The 20,975-nt window shown below is 46.4% G+C and overlaps 1 protein-coding gene and 1 long non-coding RNA gene across 6 annotated transcripts in view; one reads left to right on the top strand and one right to left on the bottom strand.

Moving 5' to 3' along the window:
* LOC140632286 (uncharacterized) overlaps nucleotides 1-20,975 on the top strand; it is a 36,746-nt gene that overhangs the window by 6,575 nt on the left and 9,196 nt on the right. The window lies entirely within an intron of this gene.
* The window catches only part of SH3PXD2B (SH3 and PX domains 2B), a 100,607-nt gene continuing 87,848 nt past the window's right edge, over nucleotides 8,217-20,975 (bottom strand). For all 4 annotated transcript variants that reach the window (XM_072824158.1, XM_072824161.1, XM_072824159.1 and 1 more), the window contains one exon: nucleotides 8,217-14,586. In XM_072824158.1, the coding sequence (XP_072680259.1) occupies nucleotides 13,063-14,586 (1,524 nt within the window). In that variant the 3' untranslated portion in view covers nucleotides 8,217-13,062. The remainder of the gene's footprint in view (nucleotides 14,587-20,975) is intronic.

Genomic DNA, 20,975 nt, shown 5'->3' with positions numbered 1-20,975 from the left:
GTAAATAATATATCTGAAGGGGTTAATATCCAAAATGTAAACAACTCATACAATTTAATAGCAAAACACCACAGACTGAAAAATGGGCAGAGTATCTGAATAGACATTTTACCAAAGAAGATGTACAGATGGCCAGCAGGTACGTGAAAAAGTATTCAACTAATCATCACTAGTCATCAGGGAAAGGCAAATCAAAACCATGATGAGATATCACTTAATACCTGTTAGAATGGCTTTTTGTTTTGTTTTGTTTTTAAATAAGAGATAACAAGTGTTGGCAAGGATACAGAGGAAAGGGAACCTTTATACACTGTTGGTGGGAATGTAAATTGGTGCAGCCATAAAAGAGGGAAATCTTGCCATTTGTGACAACATAGATGGACTCTGAGGGCATTATGCTATGTAAAATAAGTCAGAGGAAGATAAATACCATATGATGTCACTTACATGTGGAATCTAAAAAAAACAACAGAACTCATGGATACGGAAAACAGGTACTTGGCAGAGGTGGGGAATAGAGGGTGAGCAAGATGGGAGAAGGGGGTCAAAATGTACAAACTTCCAATTATAAAATAAATAGGTCATGGAGATGTAGTGTACAGCATGGTGACCATAATTAATAATACAATATTGTATATTTAAAAGTTGCTAAAGGGCTGGGCCTTAGATGTTCTTATCACAAGAAAAAAATTTTGTGACTATGCGTGGTAATAGATGTTAAGTATTGTGATAATTTCACAGTATACATAAATATTGAATCATGTTAAACATCTGAAACTTTTTTATGTCAGTTTTAAAAATGTGGTCTGGAAATTAACAGACATGAAAAAGTTGCAGCTACTATGGAAAAGAGTATGTCAGTTTCTTTTTACTTTTCTTTTTTCTTTTCTTTTTTTAAAGATTTTATTTATTTATTCATGAGAGACACAGAGAGGCAGAGACATAGGTGGAGGGAGAAGCAGGCTCCCTGCCGGGAGCCCAATGTGGGACTCGATTCCAGGACTCCAGGATCACGCCCTGAGCCAAAGGCAGATGCTCAACTGCTGAGCCACCCAGGCGTCCCAGTACGTCAGTTTCTTAAAAAATTAAACATAGAATTACATATAATCCAGCAGTTTCACTTCTTGGATATATACCCAAAAAGATTGAAAGAGACTTAAATAGGTATTTATACTCTCATACATAGCATCATTATTCATAGTAGCTGAAAAATGGAAGCAATCCAGTGTCCACTGGCAGATGAATAAATAAAGCAAAGTGGTAGAAACATATCATGGAATATTATTCAGCCTTAAAAAGGAAGGAAATTCTGACATGTGGTGGAATATAGATGAACTTTGAAGACATTATGTTAAGTGAAATAAACCAGCCACCAAAGAATGAATACTAGATGATTCCACTTATTTACCTGAGGTACCTGGGAGAGTCAAAGTCAGAGGCAGAAAGTAGAATGGTGGTTAGCAGAGAGTGGGGAGGAGTGGAAATGAGAGTTGTTTAATGAGTACCTGAGTTTCAGTTGGGGAAGATAAAAATGTTCTGGAGAGGTATGGTGGTGATGATTGCACAACATAGTGAATATGCTTAATACTGCTGAACTATACACTTAATAATGGCAAAAATGGGGATGCCTGGGGGGCTTAGTGGTTGAGCATCTGCTTTTGAGTCAGGTCGTGATCCCGGGGTCCTAAGATCAAGCCCCGCATTGGCTCCCTGCAGGGAGCCTGCTTCTCCCTCTGCCTGTGTCTCTGACTCTCTCTGTGTGTCTCTCATGAATAGACAAATAAAATCTCTTTTAAAAATGGCAGAAATGATAAATATGTGTATTTCACCACAATAAAAAAAGAATACGTAGTGACAGTAGTTTAGCAAATCCATGTTCACAATAGCAAGGACATGGCCTGGTTCTCAAATCTCCAAGGACACACAGAAGCTGCTGTATACTTCCTAAGGCACACAGGTGCTATAATCACAGGCATTTGGTCATTCTAAGAGAGACTTCCTTGAGGTTCTCCAAGTGAACATTGTCTCAGTCCTACGATAAACACTGAGAGAAAAATCAACAAAATCTATAGTTCTTTCAAACTAAAGACCAAGTTCTCCTGGTTACTCTGCTGAAGACAGTAACACATACGACCCAAGTCAGATTCCTCAGATGTAGGCATTATGGGGCACAAATTCAATTTCATGCAGTGAAATTCTGCATAATGATTAAATTATAGGATCTATAGTATAATTTTCCAAAGTATGTTCTGTGGGATATTCTTAGATGTTACGTGAGAAAGAGAATTCTGTTATCAGATACATTTTGGAAATTCTGGATTAAACCAGGACAAACAGCTGCTTTACTGCAGGATTTTCAGAGCCTTTAATGTGCTAGCATGTGACACGGATCTCCAAGGAAGGAGGCCTGGAGAATCCTTATACAAGTGTCTGCCAAAGGGGTTTGGCCACATGATTCTTTTTCATGATCATATGAGGGGCTGATGTTCTATAAACACACTTTGGAATACTTCCATTTAGAGAAAAGTTATGAAATAGAAGTTGAATGTAGACTAGACCAAGGGTCAGCAGACTGTAGCCCTTGGGCCTAATCTACGCAGCTGGGTATTTTTTCACAGATTTGTACATGTTCAAATGGTTACATTTTAAATATGTAAGTCCTTGCATAACATTCTAGTTTTGACTCTTGGCTCCCAAAGCCTGAAATATTTACTATCTGATTCTTTAAGGAAAAGTTTGCTAACTCCTGTAGTGGGCAATGAAAATTTCTGAAGACTTAATTCCTTTTACTCTTCATAGAAACCATAATAATTATGGTGTGCTATTAGAAGTGCCTACTATTTGCTAGGTGTACATTGTTTCCATTAATCTTCACAACTGTGTGAGAAAAGCATCATTGTACCCATTTTACACACGAGGATGCTAAGTATCAGAGACGTCAAGTGTGTATCAGAACCAGGACTCAAACCAGGATCTGTTTAACCTCAAAGGCCATAATTGTTCCTTTGTCGGTGTTTTACCAAGTGGGGTCCATACATCCCAGAAGGTGGATAAGACAAGTTCTTGGGAGGGTAGCTGTATTCAAAACTCTTGTTTTCTACCTGTGTCCCCTGTGTCTTTCTTTCTTGTGTGTCTCCTTTACTACTCACACAGAACACTTCACTTCTGATGTTTCTGGTCACCAAATGTGTGGGTTTTCCCCCCACACCAAGCAATTCTCTGCAAAACCAGCTGTGTGTCCTACAGCTTAACTTGATTTTAACACTATCTACCTGGAGACACTATCAGATACTACAGGTTAAGAGCTCAGTCCCACAAGATGACACCCCCCTCCCCCCGCCCTACTTCAGATGCTAACTGCAAGTATTAAGTCCCTAGGTTACCTACAACTTCTGATTTGGCTACAAATTAGGTTTCCATGACCCCCTCCTCAGGTTCAATCAATTTCCTAGAGTGTCTCACAGAACTCCGGGAAACAGTTATTTACGTTTACCAGTTTACTATAGAATATGATGAGGGATACAAATAAACGGTCAGTTGAAGAGATGCATATGGTGCGATCTAGGAAGGTCCTGAGTGCAGGAGCTTCTGTCCTTGTGGAGTTGGGGTGCATCACCCTCTGGGTGTTGGTGTGTTCATCAACTTAGGAGCTCTCTGAGCTGCATACTATTGGGGTTTTTATGGAGGTTTCCTCATGTGGACACAATCCTTAACTCTGTTTCTAGTCCTCCCTTCTCAAGAGGATGGGGATGGGCTGAAAGTACCCAGCTTCTGATCAGGGCTTGGTCTTTCTGCTGACCAGCCCCTCTTCTGGAAGCTGTCCAGACCCCAGAAGCACCTTGTTGGAACAAGAGCTACTCCTTTCACCTAGGAAATTACAAGGGTTTCAGAAGCCTTGTGTCAGGAACTAGGATCACAGAACAAATATTAGAACAAAAGATGCTTCTGATGCTCTTATCAGTCAGGAAATTCTGTATGAGGGTTTCAGGAGCTCTGTGCTACGAACTGGGAGCAGAGACCGATAGAGATCTCTTATTATCTCAGGGTAGTGAAAAATTACCTCTTTTAATTATTTTTTAGCTTATCCTTTACTTTTAATTACATATATTTTTATTATAATATATAAAAACTACTATAATAAATTAGCTAAAATTAGCCTAATCAGTAGCCAAAAGGCAGTTTAAAAAATAACAAAATTTATTCATGAGAGACAGAGAGAGAGGCAGAGACACAGGCAGAGGGAGAAGCAGGCTCCCTGCAGGGAGCCCCACGTGGGACTCCAGGATCACGCCCTGGGCGGAAGGCAGGTGCTCAACCACTGAGCCATCCGGGTGCCCCCGAATAGTCAGTTTTTAAGGAGCCTAACATACAACTTGCCTTTTTCCTCACCTGAGGTTAGAATTGAGAGAGACAGAGGGACCTGGGAACTGAAAAACAAAACGGCAGCTTTCTTCCTGAGAGAGCCATGGAAGCATCTGGCTCAGGTGAGATGGGCAGAAGTCACCTGAATTTCCTAAGCCTGAATCCCAGAATTAGACATGTTCTCCGAAAATCACAGGGCTCCTTTTGTGGGGGCTTCTTTTACCACTAAGCCTCCTCTGACTGGGGCCAGGTGGAAGGGGTGCTCCCTGAAGACGTCTGACCCTAAATAGGAGAGAAGGAGTGTGCTATGCTCTACGGGCCCTTGCTTCCCTAGATAGCAATCATCTGAAGAATTCCCTCTTCTCACCTAAAGAGAGAGAAGGCTGGAGTATTATCTTAGTGCAGCTCCCTTCATGTGGAACTGAGCACCAAGCATGGAGTGTAAGAATTTACTACCTAAACATACAGTACATAATATATTCATTTAGTAATACATTTCCATACCACATATATGCTAATTTTTAAAAAATTTTTTTAAATTTTTATTTATTTATGATAGTCACAGAGAGAGAGAGAGAGGCAGAGACACAGGCAGAGGGAGAAGCAGGCTCCACGCACCGGGAGCCCGATGTGGGATTCGATCCCAGTTCTCCAGGATTGCGCCCTGGGCCAAAGGCAGGTGCCAAACCACTGCGCCACCCAGGGATCCCCTAATTTTTTTTTTTAATTGATTATACTCAGTGAAAACTGTTTGGTGATGACTATTGTAAACAATACTGTACGAGTGTGGCCCAGTTCTTTGTAGTTGAAAGGAAGCCAGAAAACGTAGTTAATTGTAGGATCTGGGCCCCCCGAGTCTGAAAAGGAGGTGAACCCAGGCTTTATTAACTTGCGTTGGAATGCTCTGAACACTGCTATTAATTTACAGATCTCTAATGGAGAACTTGCTTATGAGGTGGAAAACAAACTGTGTTCCTGCAGGCTGTTTTCTGAACAGTTTCCAACGGGGTGATTTCACTATAGGGAAGTCCATTCAGATTGCTTCAGGTTAGACCCACCTCCAGTAGGAAACCTTGACGTTCATGAGCAGCTCTCCATTCAGGGAAGTATTTTGTACTGGCGATGCTGTGAATGTTTGTCAGCTTTGAAGACTGGGTTGCAGTGAGGGGCAGAGTCACAGCCTGAATCAGGGTGAGGAATCAGCTAAGGATGGTGGCTTGGACAGAATTCAGGAGAGTTGAATTGTAAACTTTGAACTTTTCCAGAGTTTGTGACATGAAGCACTGTTTCTGCTAGATGCTCTGTGAATGGTTTCACCATCAAGTCTGTTTGAGGAACCCCCTATAAAATCCCCCTCTCGGACATTCACATTGCATGTTATTATGTGAAGCTTTGAGATGTCCAGTAATAAGGCAATTATTTAGCTTTCCTTAACCCAGTGTTTCTCAAAGTTTCCCAGTAAGTGTCCACAGAACATTTATTTCAGAAAGCTATGAACATTTGTTCTGGAAAACACACTTTGAAAAATGCTGAATGGAGAGATTATACGTTTGGAAGCTGTGATGGTCTATTAAGATCAGAGGCTTTGGAGTTAGATACCGAGTTCATTCTCTTACTACCTGTGACCATAGATCAACTTAATCTCTCAGACTATTAATTTCCATCCATAAAACAGACATATTAATTCTAGAAGAACTGTACTGAAGGTTGAAGACGAGTATCTATAAGGTACCCAGCCAATAGCTTGTATTCAACAGAAGTTAGACCTTTTTCCTCAGTTATAGAATTAGGTTTTTGGAAAAGGAAGTCTTTTTCTTTAAGGTTTTATTTATTTATTCATGAGAGACACACAGAGAGAGGCAGAGACACAGGCAGAGAGAGAAGCAGGCTCCCTGCGGGAAGCTCGATGCAGCACTTGATCTCAGGATCTCGGGATCAGGACCTGAGCTGAAGGCAGACGCTTAACCACTGAGCCACCCAGGTGCCCCAAGAGGAAGTTTTTTTTTTTTTAAAGAGGAAGTATTTTTTGAATAAGATTTTGAATCCTGGAACTAACTATATCAGGACTAGATATGTACTTTGATTAGCATTTGGGAGGGGACATAGAATAGGATAAGAGTCAGCTTTAGGACCAGATATTGTGTACTAGCTATGTGACACTTTGGTCTGGTGCTTTCACCTTTCTGAAATGTACATAGTGTCTTCATATATAAAATGCAGGTATCTACCTTACAGAGCATTTTGAGGATGAAATAAAAGTGTACGTAGCCTGGAACACAGTAAATGCTCAGAAGAATAATGGTGACATTGATAATAATAGTATATGAGGGGTCATTTTGAATACTGAAGACCATTACAGGTGATGTGCTGAGTCTGGCCATTTCTCAAAAGTGGAGTATACAGACCACTTCCTCATAAAGTACTCTTAAAGGATGCAGATATTTGCCGACTTCCACTTTCATGGGTTATGGCCCAGAAATGAGGACCATTACAGGTGATGTGCTGAGTCTGGCCATTTCTCAAAAGTGGAGTATACAGACCACTTCCTCATAAAGTACTCTTAAAGGATGCAGATATTTGCCGACTTCCACTTTCATGGGTTATGGCCCAGAAATGAGGACTTTGACAAACTCCCTGGTAAGCTGTATGTATGGTTTCTAAAATTTGAGAACTATTGATTGGGGGCAAAGGTTGCAAGATGGCGAGGAACCACAGCTAGACTGGATGGATACTAACTAGAAAAGTGATGGACATGAAACACTCTGGATTCGGAGAAGAGTGGCTCCATGACCTGAGTCTTAGACATAGATTTACAGTGACCTCTTATAGGGTCATGGTAAGGAAAGTGGGAGGGAACATGTGTGACAGCTGGATTGTGTTTGGCCTGGCATTTCTGAAACAGTATAAAAGGGAATGGCCAATGTGCCAGTTTCAACGGAGACCTAAAGACAATGGGTAAGCACCCTGAGAGAGTAAGTCAGGTTTGGCTCCTCACCATGATCCAGTCCCCATCCCATCCCATCCTGTGAGGGGAGGGTCAGGTGCCCCTGCAGACCTGCTCCAGGAATCCCATGCCATTATCAGTTATATTCTTATGAAGGACCACAGTTAGTTTGAAGATTTGGGAGAGAATGCTCCCAAGGGGTGGGGCGCCTGAAGCACATCACGCTTTTTCCTTCTTATGGGAACAGAGACTGATACTTGAATGACCATTATTCTTAAGCAAGGTGGTCCATCAAGAAGGTCATTGCATTCTTTGAAATCATTCCTTCAAGGAAGGATGACTATTGAATGTAAGTTCCCCCTTTAGACATTCTGTCCAGGGACTCTGCTGGTTCTATTCTTTCCTCCCCAGGAAGGTGGGTGATGGTGTCATTGTGTTTAATTATTCACCTGAGGCCAAGGAGGCTCCACGTTGGGGGTTGGTTTGGCCTTGCCTCTGACCTTGGGAAAGCAATAGCACATCAGGCAATGCCCTCCAGATCCCAGAAGCAAATGGCTTGAGCAGTCCCTGCGGCCCCACCACGGCTGCACCCCCATCATCCACCACATGCTCTTGCCCATCAGTAGGCAACACCAGTGAGGTTCAAGACATCTTAAACGTTTTCCATCTTTAGGCACAGAGCTAAGAATATGTGGGAAATGCCCAGTGAATACAAGGACACTTTCCCTTAGTTTCTGGACACTGTAATTAAAAGAATCAGGATGCACTAGGATCCAGAGGAGTCACCCCTATTGTTCCAACAGCTCACCCAGGCTTCGGTTCTTTTGATTCCCAAACTCGAGCCCAAAATGCCAGGGCAGAAAGCTATGCCTCACCACTTTAGCTAAATAAAGTCCATAGACACTGCATCTTCACAATGAAGCTTGAAACCAGTCAAGCATTTTTATTAAAAAAAAAAAAAAAGAGAAAGTCTAATGGTATATAGTCTATACATGCTACAGCTAATTGTTCACCACCCCTCCCCCCTCACATTATATATCCTCATGTATTTGTGTGTGTGTTAACAGGAAACAAACAAAACACCACCAGAATTTGTCAGTTTGCCAAGAGGGTATGAGTGCTAGGATTTTCAGGGATCTCCAGGGTCACTCTATGAGTAGACATGAGGAGGTGAGGCAATGCTATCAGAGCCCCACCGTTCCTGGAGGGATGCACAAAATTTTCTGGTGACTTGGTGGTGCTCTGAAGCAGGAAATGTGGGGACAGCTAAGGTGACCATAGTTTATCATCTCCCCTGTATACGAGTGAAAGGGGCACTAGTAACAGTTACGTGGACACAAAGGCAGAGACAGGCACACACTGGGATAAAATATGGACACCTTACTTGCATCAGAATTGCTTATTGCTGTAACAAGCCTGATTTTGGGGGGGGGGGGGAGCGGACCGCCTTTTGTACATTTATAGAAGACCTGAAAGTGAAGGCTGCTGGCTGTGGCACTGGCTCTGGCCTCTTCAAGGACAAGAGTTGAGTCACTTGTCCTGATTGGCGCTGGGAGGCCTCCTTTGGAGTAGAGATGGGAAGGAGGGAATGCTGAAGCATGGTGAGGGCCTGGGTAACTTGGCAGGGTAGCACCAGAAACCAATCATTACCCCACGGAGCTGGATGTTCAAGTCTGTGGGAAGGGTCCCTGGCACGTGGTCCACAAGCAGGTGGAAGACCATGGGGCCTCTGGGTTTTAGCTCCGCAGATCTGGGACTGTCACAGGCTGTGGTCCATCCAAATGTCCAAACCTTAGCCAAGTTAGGAGTAATTCTTCCAGGCTAATGGAGGGCATCCTACACCCTCAGGCCTCAATGCAAACCAACTTCCCACTCCTCCGGGCCACAAAGTTTGACATTAGGTAATCTTTGGTCTATCATAGGGTATGGTGTGCTCGCTTCGGCAGCACATATATCATAGGGTATGGCTGGTTTGCAAAAGCTCTGGCCTGGATAACCAAGTGGGGGGGGGGGGGAGGGATGGACAGGACTGCCAGGCATGGTGCAGGCTCTTATGCACCCATGGCCACAGTACAAAGAGAAGGGCAAAACCTCCCAGGGAGCAGCCTGACCCAACACTTAGACTTGGGCATGATGAAAGAATGGGAGCCAAGCCACGAATGTTCCTGTTCTTGATGATGTTGAGTCACCAGCTCTTTGAGGGCAGGAGCAACTTCTTTATCCCACTCATTGCTTTGTACTCAATACAGGCTGTATAAATACTGGACTGTCCATGCCTTGGCCTAAGGACCTTCTGAAACCTGGGGCAATTTGGCACCTGCCCTTTCATGCGGCAAGTTTGTTTTCCTACACTCCACCTGGTAATGTGATCCCCAGTGGGCTCAGAAACATCTTAAGGCCAAAAGCTTTGCCTAAGAAACTGGCTACATGGGGAGGTGTTGCGGTGGAGGCTTAAAATGACTATTAGAAACTCACTATGGGCTCTAGCAATTCCTCAGTGAGGTAGGGCATTAAAAGTGGTTCAAGCCAGGCCCCAGCTCCCCCCTCTCAGCCTGGGACAATGGCATAAAGTCACCAAACAGCAGAGATTTTGAGTGAACATTTTGTGAAGGCCTGTTTTGCCAAGCAGTGATCCTAAAACTCAGATTTTCCAAAGATTTGGTGGCACTATGAGCTGTGGTTTTTACATGCCCGCCTTCTTTTTTTTTTTTCCATGTCTGCCTTTTGGGCTAGCATTTGGCCTGTGACCAACTTCCACGTGTGATCATGGGATGAAGAGAGTAGAAACCTAAATTATGTGGGAGGGTCACCTGTTGCCCTGGAAGGGCCATGCACATTTTGCTAACATCGGAAGAGGAAAAGCCATGGGCACTGGGGAGAAGGCACCCCTGGATTCAAGTCTCAGCTTGGTCATGATCTGGATGAAACCGGGCATTCGATTTCACCCCATGTACTTCAACCACCTCTTCACAGCTCGGGGCTGGTCCTATGCACCTTATAGGGTTGTCTTGAGAGTTAAGTTAAGAGGGAGTTTAAGCACCAGTGACCTGCCTGGAGCTTGGCACAGAGTTCTAACTGTGGTCTTGGGCATTTGCTGCGAGCGTAACCTCAGGGGAGTTTTGCATATGCTGTATCAATTGCTCACAGAATGGTGGCCACAGGGCTGGATGCTGTAAAGCTAAGTCCTCAGGCCTGGACAGCTAGGGGGAGCCCCCGGCCACCAGGTCCCCCTACTTCCAGTTGCCTGTATAAGTGCCCACCACTGTGGCACATGGAGCCGGAGAGGGGTGTCCTCAGGCCATAGAAGTGTCCTGAGCAAAGAACGGTGAACAGAGAGAAACGTGGTTTCAGTACCTTCAGTTCACGTCAGAATAATAATAAAAATAATAAAAATGCAAATTCATTCATTTTCAGGAACACTTTTGCCCACAGAAAGGTGGAAGTAGTCCACTCCCACCCATCTGACCTTCAGCACGAGGGAATGAGGCCAAAGATAAACCCTTTGGGTGGAAGCAGCAAAAAATCCCATAGCTCTCAGAGCCAGGCATGGAGCCACGTGTATCCTGGTCTTACCCAGCGCCAAGCACGTGGTAGGCGCTCACAAAACACTTGAAAAGGTCAAAGAAAGCAGAGAGAAAATCAGAGAAAAAAAGGCTGAGTTCTGTCTTTTGAAATGTAGTCAAATCCTGCATAACAGCTTCATAAAAGCTGTTTCAGCCAAAGTGGGTCAAAAACTCTGGAAAACGTGCTATGGGCTTCGTTCCAAGTGAGGGTACCTCAAAGATGTGGGTGGCACTCTCCCAGCCTCCCTTCTTCCCGGACTGCTATCCTCCACTACGGTTCTGGGCACAGGGCCATGGGGCAAGTGCACACTGCCAGGAGCACCTCGGGGCCCTGCCCCCAAAATCCTTGGGGATGGGGCTTACACACTGCCTGAGGGAAGGAATAAAGATGCTACTGTGAATCAGAGAACACTCCTTCTCCTGTAGAAGCATCCAGAGCCCATGTGGCCTTGGGGGGAAGGGAGAGCAGAGGAGGGCCATTTACACAGAAATCTTTGGCACTGCAGGTGGACAGTGGGTGTCCCCAGGAAAGCTGGCCCTGCGGTCCCCAAAGCATCACAGCAGGTAAACATTGAGTTGGAGATCTCTGAGCTGGATCCTCTTCCGCAGGGGGTGGGGTCTGCCCTTTTACCCACCAGGGCAGCCTGGTCCACGGGCAAGAACTCTGGGCCGGGAGCCAGAAACTCGGGGTTCTGATTCTAATTCTGCAATGTTGCTTTGCCTCTACCTGCCTTAGTGAACACATCTGTCCAAATGGAAGGGAGATGACAGGGAGAGTGCTTGTACAGAACAGAGAGAAGTACTCTGCGAATCCCAGAGAGGAGCAGGAAGTAGCAGCAGAGAGGGCTGCGAGGTCTCTGCCTGTGGCAATCCAGCTGCTGGTCCTTGGCCATCCACGACCCGCCCCCACCCCGGCCAACAGGCTGTCATGCGAGACCACCTCAGCTCCACAAGCTTTATCTCCCAGAAGGGGCCCCAGCACAGCAGCAGGAAATGGGGCCCTGTGGCAACCGCCAGAGCCCTGGGCATTCCCCTGCCATGGAGGAGGAGCTGTGGAGGGTGCGGGCAGCCTCCAGTGTCAGCTGCACCAGGTCGGAGGGGTGGTGGGTGTGGGAGCAGCCACTAACGCCCCCTCACCCACACCACAAGCAAGCCACTTGGCCACCTGCTTCTGGCAGTTAGCTTCTTCCTGTGCCCCTGCCTGATGAACCTCCTACGGGCACAGGCATCGAAGTCAGGCCAGTTCAATTCAAGTCCTCTTTCCTCCTCTTCCTAGCTAGTGTGCCCTTGGCACGTTGAGTTCGAGGTTCTTTGTCCATAAAATAGGCATAATTACACAGGAAAGGATTGATTTGAGGGATAAAACAGGAATGTAAAGGGCCAAGGACAGAGCCTGGCACCTACTAGCTACTCAGCAATGGGATGCTCACGAGGGACATGGATTGTGAGTGGCTCCTTTCTTTCTTTTTTTTTCTTTTTTGAGTGGCTCCTTTCAAACAAACTTTGAGGTTCTCGCTCTGTGGAGACGAAAGTGGAATGGCCCAAGGTGGGGTGGAGGTTCCTATTTAAAAAGCCCTGCGCAGGTAAATGAAGCACCCCTTTAGGATCTGTCAGGGTCCCAAGACAGACGATGGGAGGCAGAATGGCTCAGTGGACCTTCTGGCCCACTCTTGGGGCAGTTGAGATGCTCATGGGCCCAGAGCCTCGAGGAGGACATCTCCCTACGACTGGCGGTAGAGCCAACTTCCAGGGGATGGAGTTCTTTCTGGTACCAACAAGCATTTTGGAAACTCAGGAAATCAAGTCACTGGACTTTGAGAAACGTGGAGAGGCTGGAGCCAGCCATCAGGCTGGGTGGGGTGCCGGCAGTGAGACTATTTCTGCAGTTTCCAGACAATGGGTTCTGGTCTTGGAGAGTCATGGTCCCGCTGCAGGGCGGCCTACAGAGGGTGGCAGTGCCACTGGCCTTAAGGCAGGGATGCTGACTTGGAGAGGAAGCAGGAGGTTGGCCTCTGGGCTGCCAGGGGATGCTGTGATGGGAGGGGGTACTCTCTACCCCAGGGAGGGAAGAAACCACAGTATTCCAGACTCTTCCTTCCTTTGAAGCTGCATGAAGGATGATAAATTAAGAGGCATATTAAATACGTGGGTAAGCCAGCAGGGATGCGCGGGACCTCCAGGCAGGGAAGGAGGCTACGGCTTCTTTTTGAGATAGTTGGAAGGGATCCACCCTTCCCAGGAAGGTGCCCCACTCAGCACTTGGCAGAACCACCAGCCACTGCTGCTCTTTTCCCGGACCTCGAACACCGTCCCCTCCTGGAAGCTGCTGGTGTCTTTGTCTCCTTCAAAGTTGGCCACTGCCACGTATAAAGAGTCCTTCGAGCCGTCAGCACTGGGGAAGGGGGCGGCAGCTACTTTCTCCCTGTTTTCTCCTATTTTGCCCACCAGCCACGGTCCCAGACCACCTTTGCCTCGCATGTCATCGTGGCCGCCTGAGGAGTTGGAAAGAAAAGGTTTGGCTTTAGGAGGGACCAGTAGGGCCCGGCCTGGAGCAGGAGCTGCTTTGCCTTCACTTGCTTCCCGCTGTGGCCCTCTGACCTCCGGGAGGGGCCTGGAAGATGAGGTTTTTTTGGGGGGTGGTGGTCTCCGGGGCAGGACCACGGGTCGCTGCGGGGAAGCCTCTTGGAGAGGGGTGGGCACATTCTTAGGCACAGGATCTGCGGTCTTGACCGGCTTTGGAGGGGCTCTGCAGGGCACCTCCTTTGGGCTGAGCCCGTCCTGTTTGCCCGTCCTGTCCTGGGTGCGGCCAGGCCCTTCACCCGGGAGGAAGCTCCGGCTGCAGGCCACATCTTGGCTGCCCTCTCCATCCAGTAAGGGCTTCTCTTGGGACTTGGCAGGTCTCAGCTTACTCCTGAGGTTGCAGATGTCCACTTGGTCTTCGCCCTGAGGTGGTTCTGTCCTGGGGGAAGGAGCTGGTTTGGGCCTAACCTGAGGTTTGGATTTCAAGAAGGGATTCTGAGGAATCCCTTCTGGCTTCTCCTCTGGCAGATCAGCTTTGGATTTGGAGATGGGTCGGAGGTTGGGCTTCTTCACTTCTTTGGCCAATACCTTGTGGCCACACTCCAGCCCCATCTCATTTTTCAGCTGGAGCAACTTGCCTTTGTCAGGTTTGGGCTCTGACCTCCTGCCATCCCGGGCTGGAGGTGTGTGTTTGGCTGGAATCATTGGCAAAATCATGCCTGGAGGTTTGGGTGAGGAGCCTCTGAGCTGCTCCATCCTCTGCCGCTCCCTCTCCTGCAGCTCCCCTTCCGACTTGATGATAGATTCTTTCCGGGGGGGGAGGCTGGGTTTCTCCTCCAGGTCAGGGCTTGAGATCTCTTCGTAGCCAGCACATGAGGACATGTCAGAAGACGCCTTCCTCGGGACCTCCTTGCCTCCCTTCCAGTCCTTGGACCATGGCATCCCGGAGTCCATGGCGCCATGTGGTGCATCTGGCAGGGGCCGGGAGGGGCCGATGGCTTCGCTGCCTGTGTTGTTCTCCATGGCTGCTGCATCCCCCAGATGGAGCTGGGTCACCTCGTTGGGCAAGGGAGCCAGGAAGTTGGGCCTTGAGGCATTGCTGGTCTTCTTATACTTGTCAATGAAGGTTGCTGGGGCCCATCCTTCCTTATCTTCGATCTGAATGTACCACCAGCCACTCAAGTTCTTTTCTATCACCTGGAGAGGAAGACAGAGGAGAGCACTTGGTAGGTAAGGTCTTGAGGACAGCAGAGGAGAATACTCTGGGAGAACCCACATGTAACTAGATTCTAGAAGCAGGGAGTTTTCACTCAGCAGATTCCCAAACAATGGCTGTGGTGGACCACTTATGGAGATTTTACTGGGTATCAGAAACATCTTACATGGGAGTAGGTTCTTGACTAATTTAGGATATCCCCCAAAGCAGTCCTGGGGATGTGCATTTGGGTACATGTAATTAATTTGAGAGGTGATTTCAGGAAGTGCAAGTGAGGAAATGGGAAAAGAGAGAGCCAGTTATGACATTATTGTTCTGGGTTACTGGGGCATAATCTGCCAGGGGCCCTTTGACACCATGCAGACTCATCCCAACTGGGGGATGGAGACATTTATCTCCAGATTCCTAGTCCCTGGCCCCCTTGGGTCATCAATCCCTTGGCCTTTCTGGGCAGGTGCCCTCAGGCAGGTGTAGGAGGTGGGAAGCTGGGGGATACAGGGACCTGTGTGTGGCTAGAGGTCAACTCAGGTGGGTTGGGGTATAGGGGTACAGGCTGCCAGCACTGTCTGCCACATTTCTAAAGCAGTACAAGGCAAAACCCACATAGCCAAATTAGCCTTGATTGTTGCTTTTTTGGTTGAGCACCAGATGAAGCTGTTGGCTGGTGTTCACAGTCCATGCAGTATAAAAAATGCATACCCTTAAATGTGGGAATCACATTCAGCTTGTGTTTAGATAGAGGGGAACCTCTGCTGATGAACCTCTGCTGATGATGAAGGTAAAAGAAACTTTTATCTTATCTCCTTCTCCCTCTGGGATACACACCCATTGACTGGAACAGTGGGTGGAATCACCCATGAAATTTAAGATCTTTGGTTTCCTGTCTCCTCTTTGTTTAGTACTATGGCTGAATTGACTGAATGGCTGAATGGTGTGTCTGTTGCATGTTGTGGGCTGAACTGTGTCCCCTTCAAATTCATATGTTGAAGCCCTAAGTCCTACATCTTAGCATGTGACTGTATGTGGAGACAGAATCTTTTAAGAGGTAATTAAATTAAAATGAGGTCATAGGCGCGAGCTCTGATCTCACATGACCCGTGTGCTTATGAGAGGAGATTAGGGCACAGAGAACATACAGAATGAGGGACAACCATGTGTAAACACAGCAAGAAGACAGCTGTCTCTAAGCCAAGGCGAAAGGCCTCTCGAGAAACCAAGCCTGCTGACACTTTGATCTTGGGCTTCTGGCCTCCCAAAGTGTGAGGAACCAAATCTGTTGTTTACACCACCCAGCCTGAGACATTTTGTGATGGCATCACAAACAAATACACTAGATTCCCTAGCAGGCCCTGGGTGTAGGAGACCTGATTAATGCCTGTAACTGCCTTATGAGATGAGGATTATCATCCCATTTTACAGATGCAGAACCGAGCCTCAGGATACCTGAAGACCTGGAGAGGGTCATGTTAAAGTTAATGGTGGAGGCAGGAATTAAAGGCAGGTTGGTGGGTTCTAGAGTCCAAGCCTTTACCACTACTCGACCATGCCTGGAAAAGGGAAAGAGCCCTGCTTGAGGTAATTTTGAAAGCGCCAGGGGACAAGGGGGGTTACGGGTGCAGTCCTGCCCACCGCACTCCTCTGCCCAGCCCAGCCCAGTTAGAGAGGAATGGTGGTTACAGACCCCTCAGGAGGCAGAGGCTGGGCTCTGGGGCCTGCATAGGAATCCAGTGTATTAGTTTGTTTATTGCCTGTATGGCCCTGCACAAGCCGCATGCCTTAGATTCTACAGCACGAGATGGGGAGGATGGCGAGAACAATAACACCCACTTGCAGGATTTTTCACAATGACCACATAAGCTAATGTAGACAATAGCCCTCAGTATATGCTGAAAAATAAATGTTCCCTATTATGAAATTACAGTGGAGATCATTAACAAGGCAGGATGCATGTGACAGGTGTATACTTAAGGAGTCCAACTGATTTCCCAGAAAAGGTACTGATAAATGCAAGCCCTTTATGTGACAGGGAGCAGTGTCTGACCAACACTCGGTAGCTCTGGTAACAATTAAAATTGATTCTGGGCATACAAATCACTGTTGGCACATCCACGAATTCAAAAACTCTTAAGTGTGTATGTGAGAAAATGAAAATAGGACAATAATCACAGTGAAATATATGAATGAGGATTTGTTAAGCTTACGCTCTGTGTGAAGTACTATGGCAGAAGCTCTAAACATTTGTGTTCCTGATCACGATTTATGGGAGTGTTCATTTACTAGAGAGAAGCCAAGAGCTATTACAAATAAAAGCAAATGCCAGATCAGAAGAACGGAGGGGAAAGAAAAGAGTCTGGGTTTTAAAACCAGAGAGACCTGGGTTCAAATTCCAGCTCCACCATTTATTAGCTATATAATCTTGGGTACTTGACTTATCCTCTCTTTGTCTCAGGTACATCTGTGAAATGGGCTGAGACTACCAACCTCTTAGGACTTCTGTGAAGCCTAGTTATCAAATAGGTATGGTACCTGGCACAGAGGGTATCTATCGCAGCATCATCATCATCATCAGTAACACATGTTTTGAACATGCATAGACCAGGTAGGGAACTACGATGTTCTTAGTAGCTCCACTGCTAGACCACCGTGGCTCCATTAATGAACTCTGAAGGCTTAGATGAGATTGAAATGAACCAGGAAGCAAAAGTGGAAAATATTAGCAAGTACAGAATTGCTCATGAGAAAAGAATACTTGGTTAAGCCAAAAACTTTAGTGGCAGGGCGCCTGGGTGGCTTAGTCGGTTAAGTGTCTGCCTTCAGCTCAGGTCATGATCCTGGGATCCTGAAATTGAGCCTCACGTGGTCATCAGGCTCCCTGCTTCTCCCTCTGCCAATTCTTCTGCCACCTGCCCTGCTTGTTTTCTCTCACTCTAGCTCTCTCTCAAATAAATAAATAAATAAGCAAAATCTTAAAAAAAAACCCCAAACTTTAGTGGTAATGACTTCCTACTTGGGTCCCTCAAGCTACCACTGGCAGAAACATGCTGACATCATGGAACAATAAGCAGAGAAGTTTCAAGGCTGAGTTATATCTGCGCTTTCTGGAAAAGAATGTTGGGTATGTGAGCTTTTTATTGGACCAGCTTTAGCAAAGAGAGATAGGATAAAGCCAGACATTAAAAACAAAACAAAAAAACAACCCAACAAGGAGACTGGTTCTAGTTAAACTGGAAATGGGGCCAGGAGAGAGGCTCCCAACACCCCCAGAAAGCCCCAGGGACCCATGAACTCTTTGCTGCACGCAGAGTCAGCCCTCAGCTTCAGTGCATCGTCCACCATCCCGAGCTGCCTTGGCTGATTTCAGAACATTCTGAGCCAGGGAGTGGTGGTGCCTATCGGCAAATGTTCAGATTGCCAGTATGCTCGAACAATGGTGTGTGTTTGTACAAAATGCTGGAAACTCATGGTCTTAAAGGAGGTGATTTTATCATGTTTTTTTTCAGTGCTCTGAGGAAAAAAGAACCAAACCTTTATACTATGTAACTTAGACTTCCAATTCCAACATGAGAGATGGAGTGAATAGCAGCTTCCTCTTTATGCAACAAAGGCATGGAAATAAATAAATACAAAGCCAAGCTCAGAAGGAGGAGAGGGGGATGTCAGTGGAATGGGAATTATGAGGACTCACAGATGGATAGAAGCAGCAGAGGGTAGCTGTGGCCCAGGACTGCTGCAGGGGTACCTGCTACAAAAGGTAGGAGAGAGCTAAGGGCTGCCAGACTTCCAAAGTGGTGGAACGGGGGAACAGGGAGGTGCAAGACCAAGTGACAGGGAATTAAGAGATACCATTACTGAGAAGTAGCCAGGCTGGTTGGCCTCTTCTGCCCCTTATCCCATCCTTACAAGGCAGGTAGAATAAAGAAGGCGACTGTTCACAAGTGGAAGCAGTGAATGTGGGAGTTTGGCTTAGAGACACCCAACACTGTTCAGTGGCTGGCTCAGAAGTCCCCCACCTTGTGCTGAAACCAATGGCAGGTGTCTGGCCCCTGGTGTACCTACCCCGGCCGGGCCGCTTGACCATCTGCTTCCTTTTCTTGTGCAGCCCAAGGCAAGTACTAACACCATGAGAAGAAACAAAATGAACACCAACACCACGGGAAAGGGGGCACAACTGAGAAGAGATATGGGCTATAATAATAATAGGACCTTAAACTCAACATGTTTACTATCCTTAGAGAGAGATGTGGAAGGGCATCATGTTCCTAAAAGAACAGGCAATGCTGAAATACGAACAGGAGACCAGGAAAAAGAATCAGTAAAGAGCTCTTGGATATGAAAATTACAATGCTGAAATAAAACCAGAGAAGAGCTGAATTGTTAAAGAACAAATGAATGAGCTAGAAGGTGAAGCGGAATGCTCTAGGAATGCAGCACACAGGGATGAAGATAGAAAATGTGAAAGAAAAGTTAAGAAATGTGGAGAATAGGTCTTGAAGGTCACAGAGCAGTATAATAACTGCCCCAGGAGGAAAGAATAGAGAGAGTGGAGAGGATGCAATATTTAAAAAGGTAGAAGTGAGGAATTCTCTGGAAAGATCTCCTGAGGCCTAGATTGAAAAGGCCCACCACCTGCTAAGCAGAATAAAAATAAAGTCACACCTACACACACTTTAGTGAAATTCCAGGATATTAAAGATAATGAGGAACTCTTGAGAGAATCGGATAAATGACAGATAATGAACAAGAGGACAAGAATTAGGTAGGTAGGAGCTTCTGACCAGAAGCATTAGATGTGAGAAGAGGACAGAGTGATCTGTTCAAAATGCTGAGGGAAGAGGACTTTCAATCTGGAGTACAAAATCCAAATAGTCCTTGAAGAAGGAGAGGAAAACCATACTCACGTCTCATGATGTCAAGAAAGCATGTACAAGGGTGCCTGGGTGGCTCAGTTGGCTAACATCTGCCTTTGGCTCAGGTCATAATCCCAGAGTCCTGGGATTGAGCCCCATGTTGGGCTCCCTGCTCCGTGGGGAGTCTGCATCTCCTTCTCCCTCTGCCTGCCACTAAATCTGCTTGTGTTCTCTCTCTCTCAAATAAATAAAATCTTAAAAAAGAAAAGAAAAGAAAAAAAGCATACATAGAAGTGAGGGACTGCCTTCAGCTAAAGATTGAGACATATGGTCCTAGAGAAGCCATGCAGGGCAGGGAAGGGAAATCAGTATGAATCAGGGGAGACTTCCCAGAGGAAGCAGGGATTTGAAGAATGAGTTGGATTTTGAGATGCCAAGTTCAGTTAAAAAAATGACCTTGCATGACTTCTAGGAGAAGGCAGGTGGAGCTCTAGGAGCTGGGTTAAAGCAAGGTGATTCCTTGCTTTAAGAGAGAGCAAGAGAGCTGGAGAAAGTCCAGCTTGACCAGCAGGGATGACAGAAAAGAGATGGGAACAGGCTTTGTTTGGAGAAAGCCTTGGATGTGAAAAGATGTTAGGAAGAAGGCACAGGTTTCAGGTGAAAATTGGATATATAAGTTTTACAGCAGCAAAATGGAGACCCTGGACATAGAATGATCTTGTAGCACAAGCAAGATGCCTTGAGAGTTCTCTCTGTAGATCTGAAGTTGGGAAGAAATGAAAAAAAATGAATGAGTGAAAAAATGAATGAAAAAAATGGGTAGGAGAAATAGCTAAGAAGCCTTTTAGAACTTTGTGGGTAGGGCAGCCCTGGTGGTTCAGCGGTTTAGCACTGCCTTCAGCCCAGGGTGTGATCCTGGAGACCCAGGATTGAGTTCCACATCCGGCTCCCTGCATGGGGCCTGCTTCTCCCTCTGCCTATGTCTCTGCCTCTATCTCTCTGTGTGTCTCTCGTGAATAAGTGGACTAAAATCTTAAAAAAAAAAAAAAAAAAAGAACTTTGTGGGTATTTGTTTTCCCCTCAGTCTGTCTACCTAGATTGCGATTTGCATTTTATAAAAATTAGTTTGAGAGACTAGCTCAGCTTTATTTATTTATTTTTAAAAGATTTTTAATTTATTAATGAGCGACACAGAGAGAGAGAGAGAGAGGCAGACACACAGGCAGAGGGAGAAGCAGGCTCCATGCAGGGAGCCTGACATGGGACTCGATCCCAGGTCTCCAGGATCAGGCCCCAGGCTGAAGGCAGCGCTAAACTGCTGAGCCACTCGGGGCCACCCACTAGCTCAGCTTTAAATATCCCTGCAGAGAGCCCTCCTGCAATGGGTTGAAAGACACTTGGCTTGAGGACAAGCTTCTGGAGAGGCCTGGGCAAAATCAATGGTGCTGAGGCCCAGCAGGACACACATTTAGGAAGCTACCTTCCACTGAGCTGACTGGGCACCTGCTCCAGGGCGCAAGAGG

Source organism: Canis lupus, chromosome 4 (assembly GCF_048164855.1).
Source record: "Canis lupus baileyi chromosome 4, mCanLup2.hap1, whole genome shotgun sequence".
NCBI lineage: Eukaryota > Metazoa > Chordata > Mammalia > Carnivora > Canidae > Canis > Canis lupus.
This window is presented reverse-complemented; position numbering and strand designations above follow the sequence as displayed.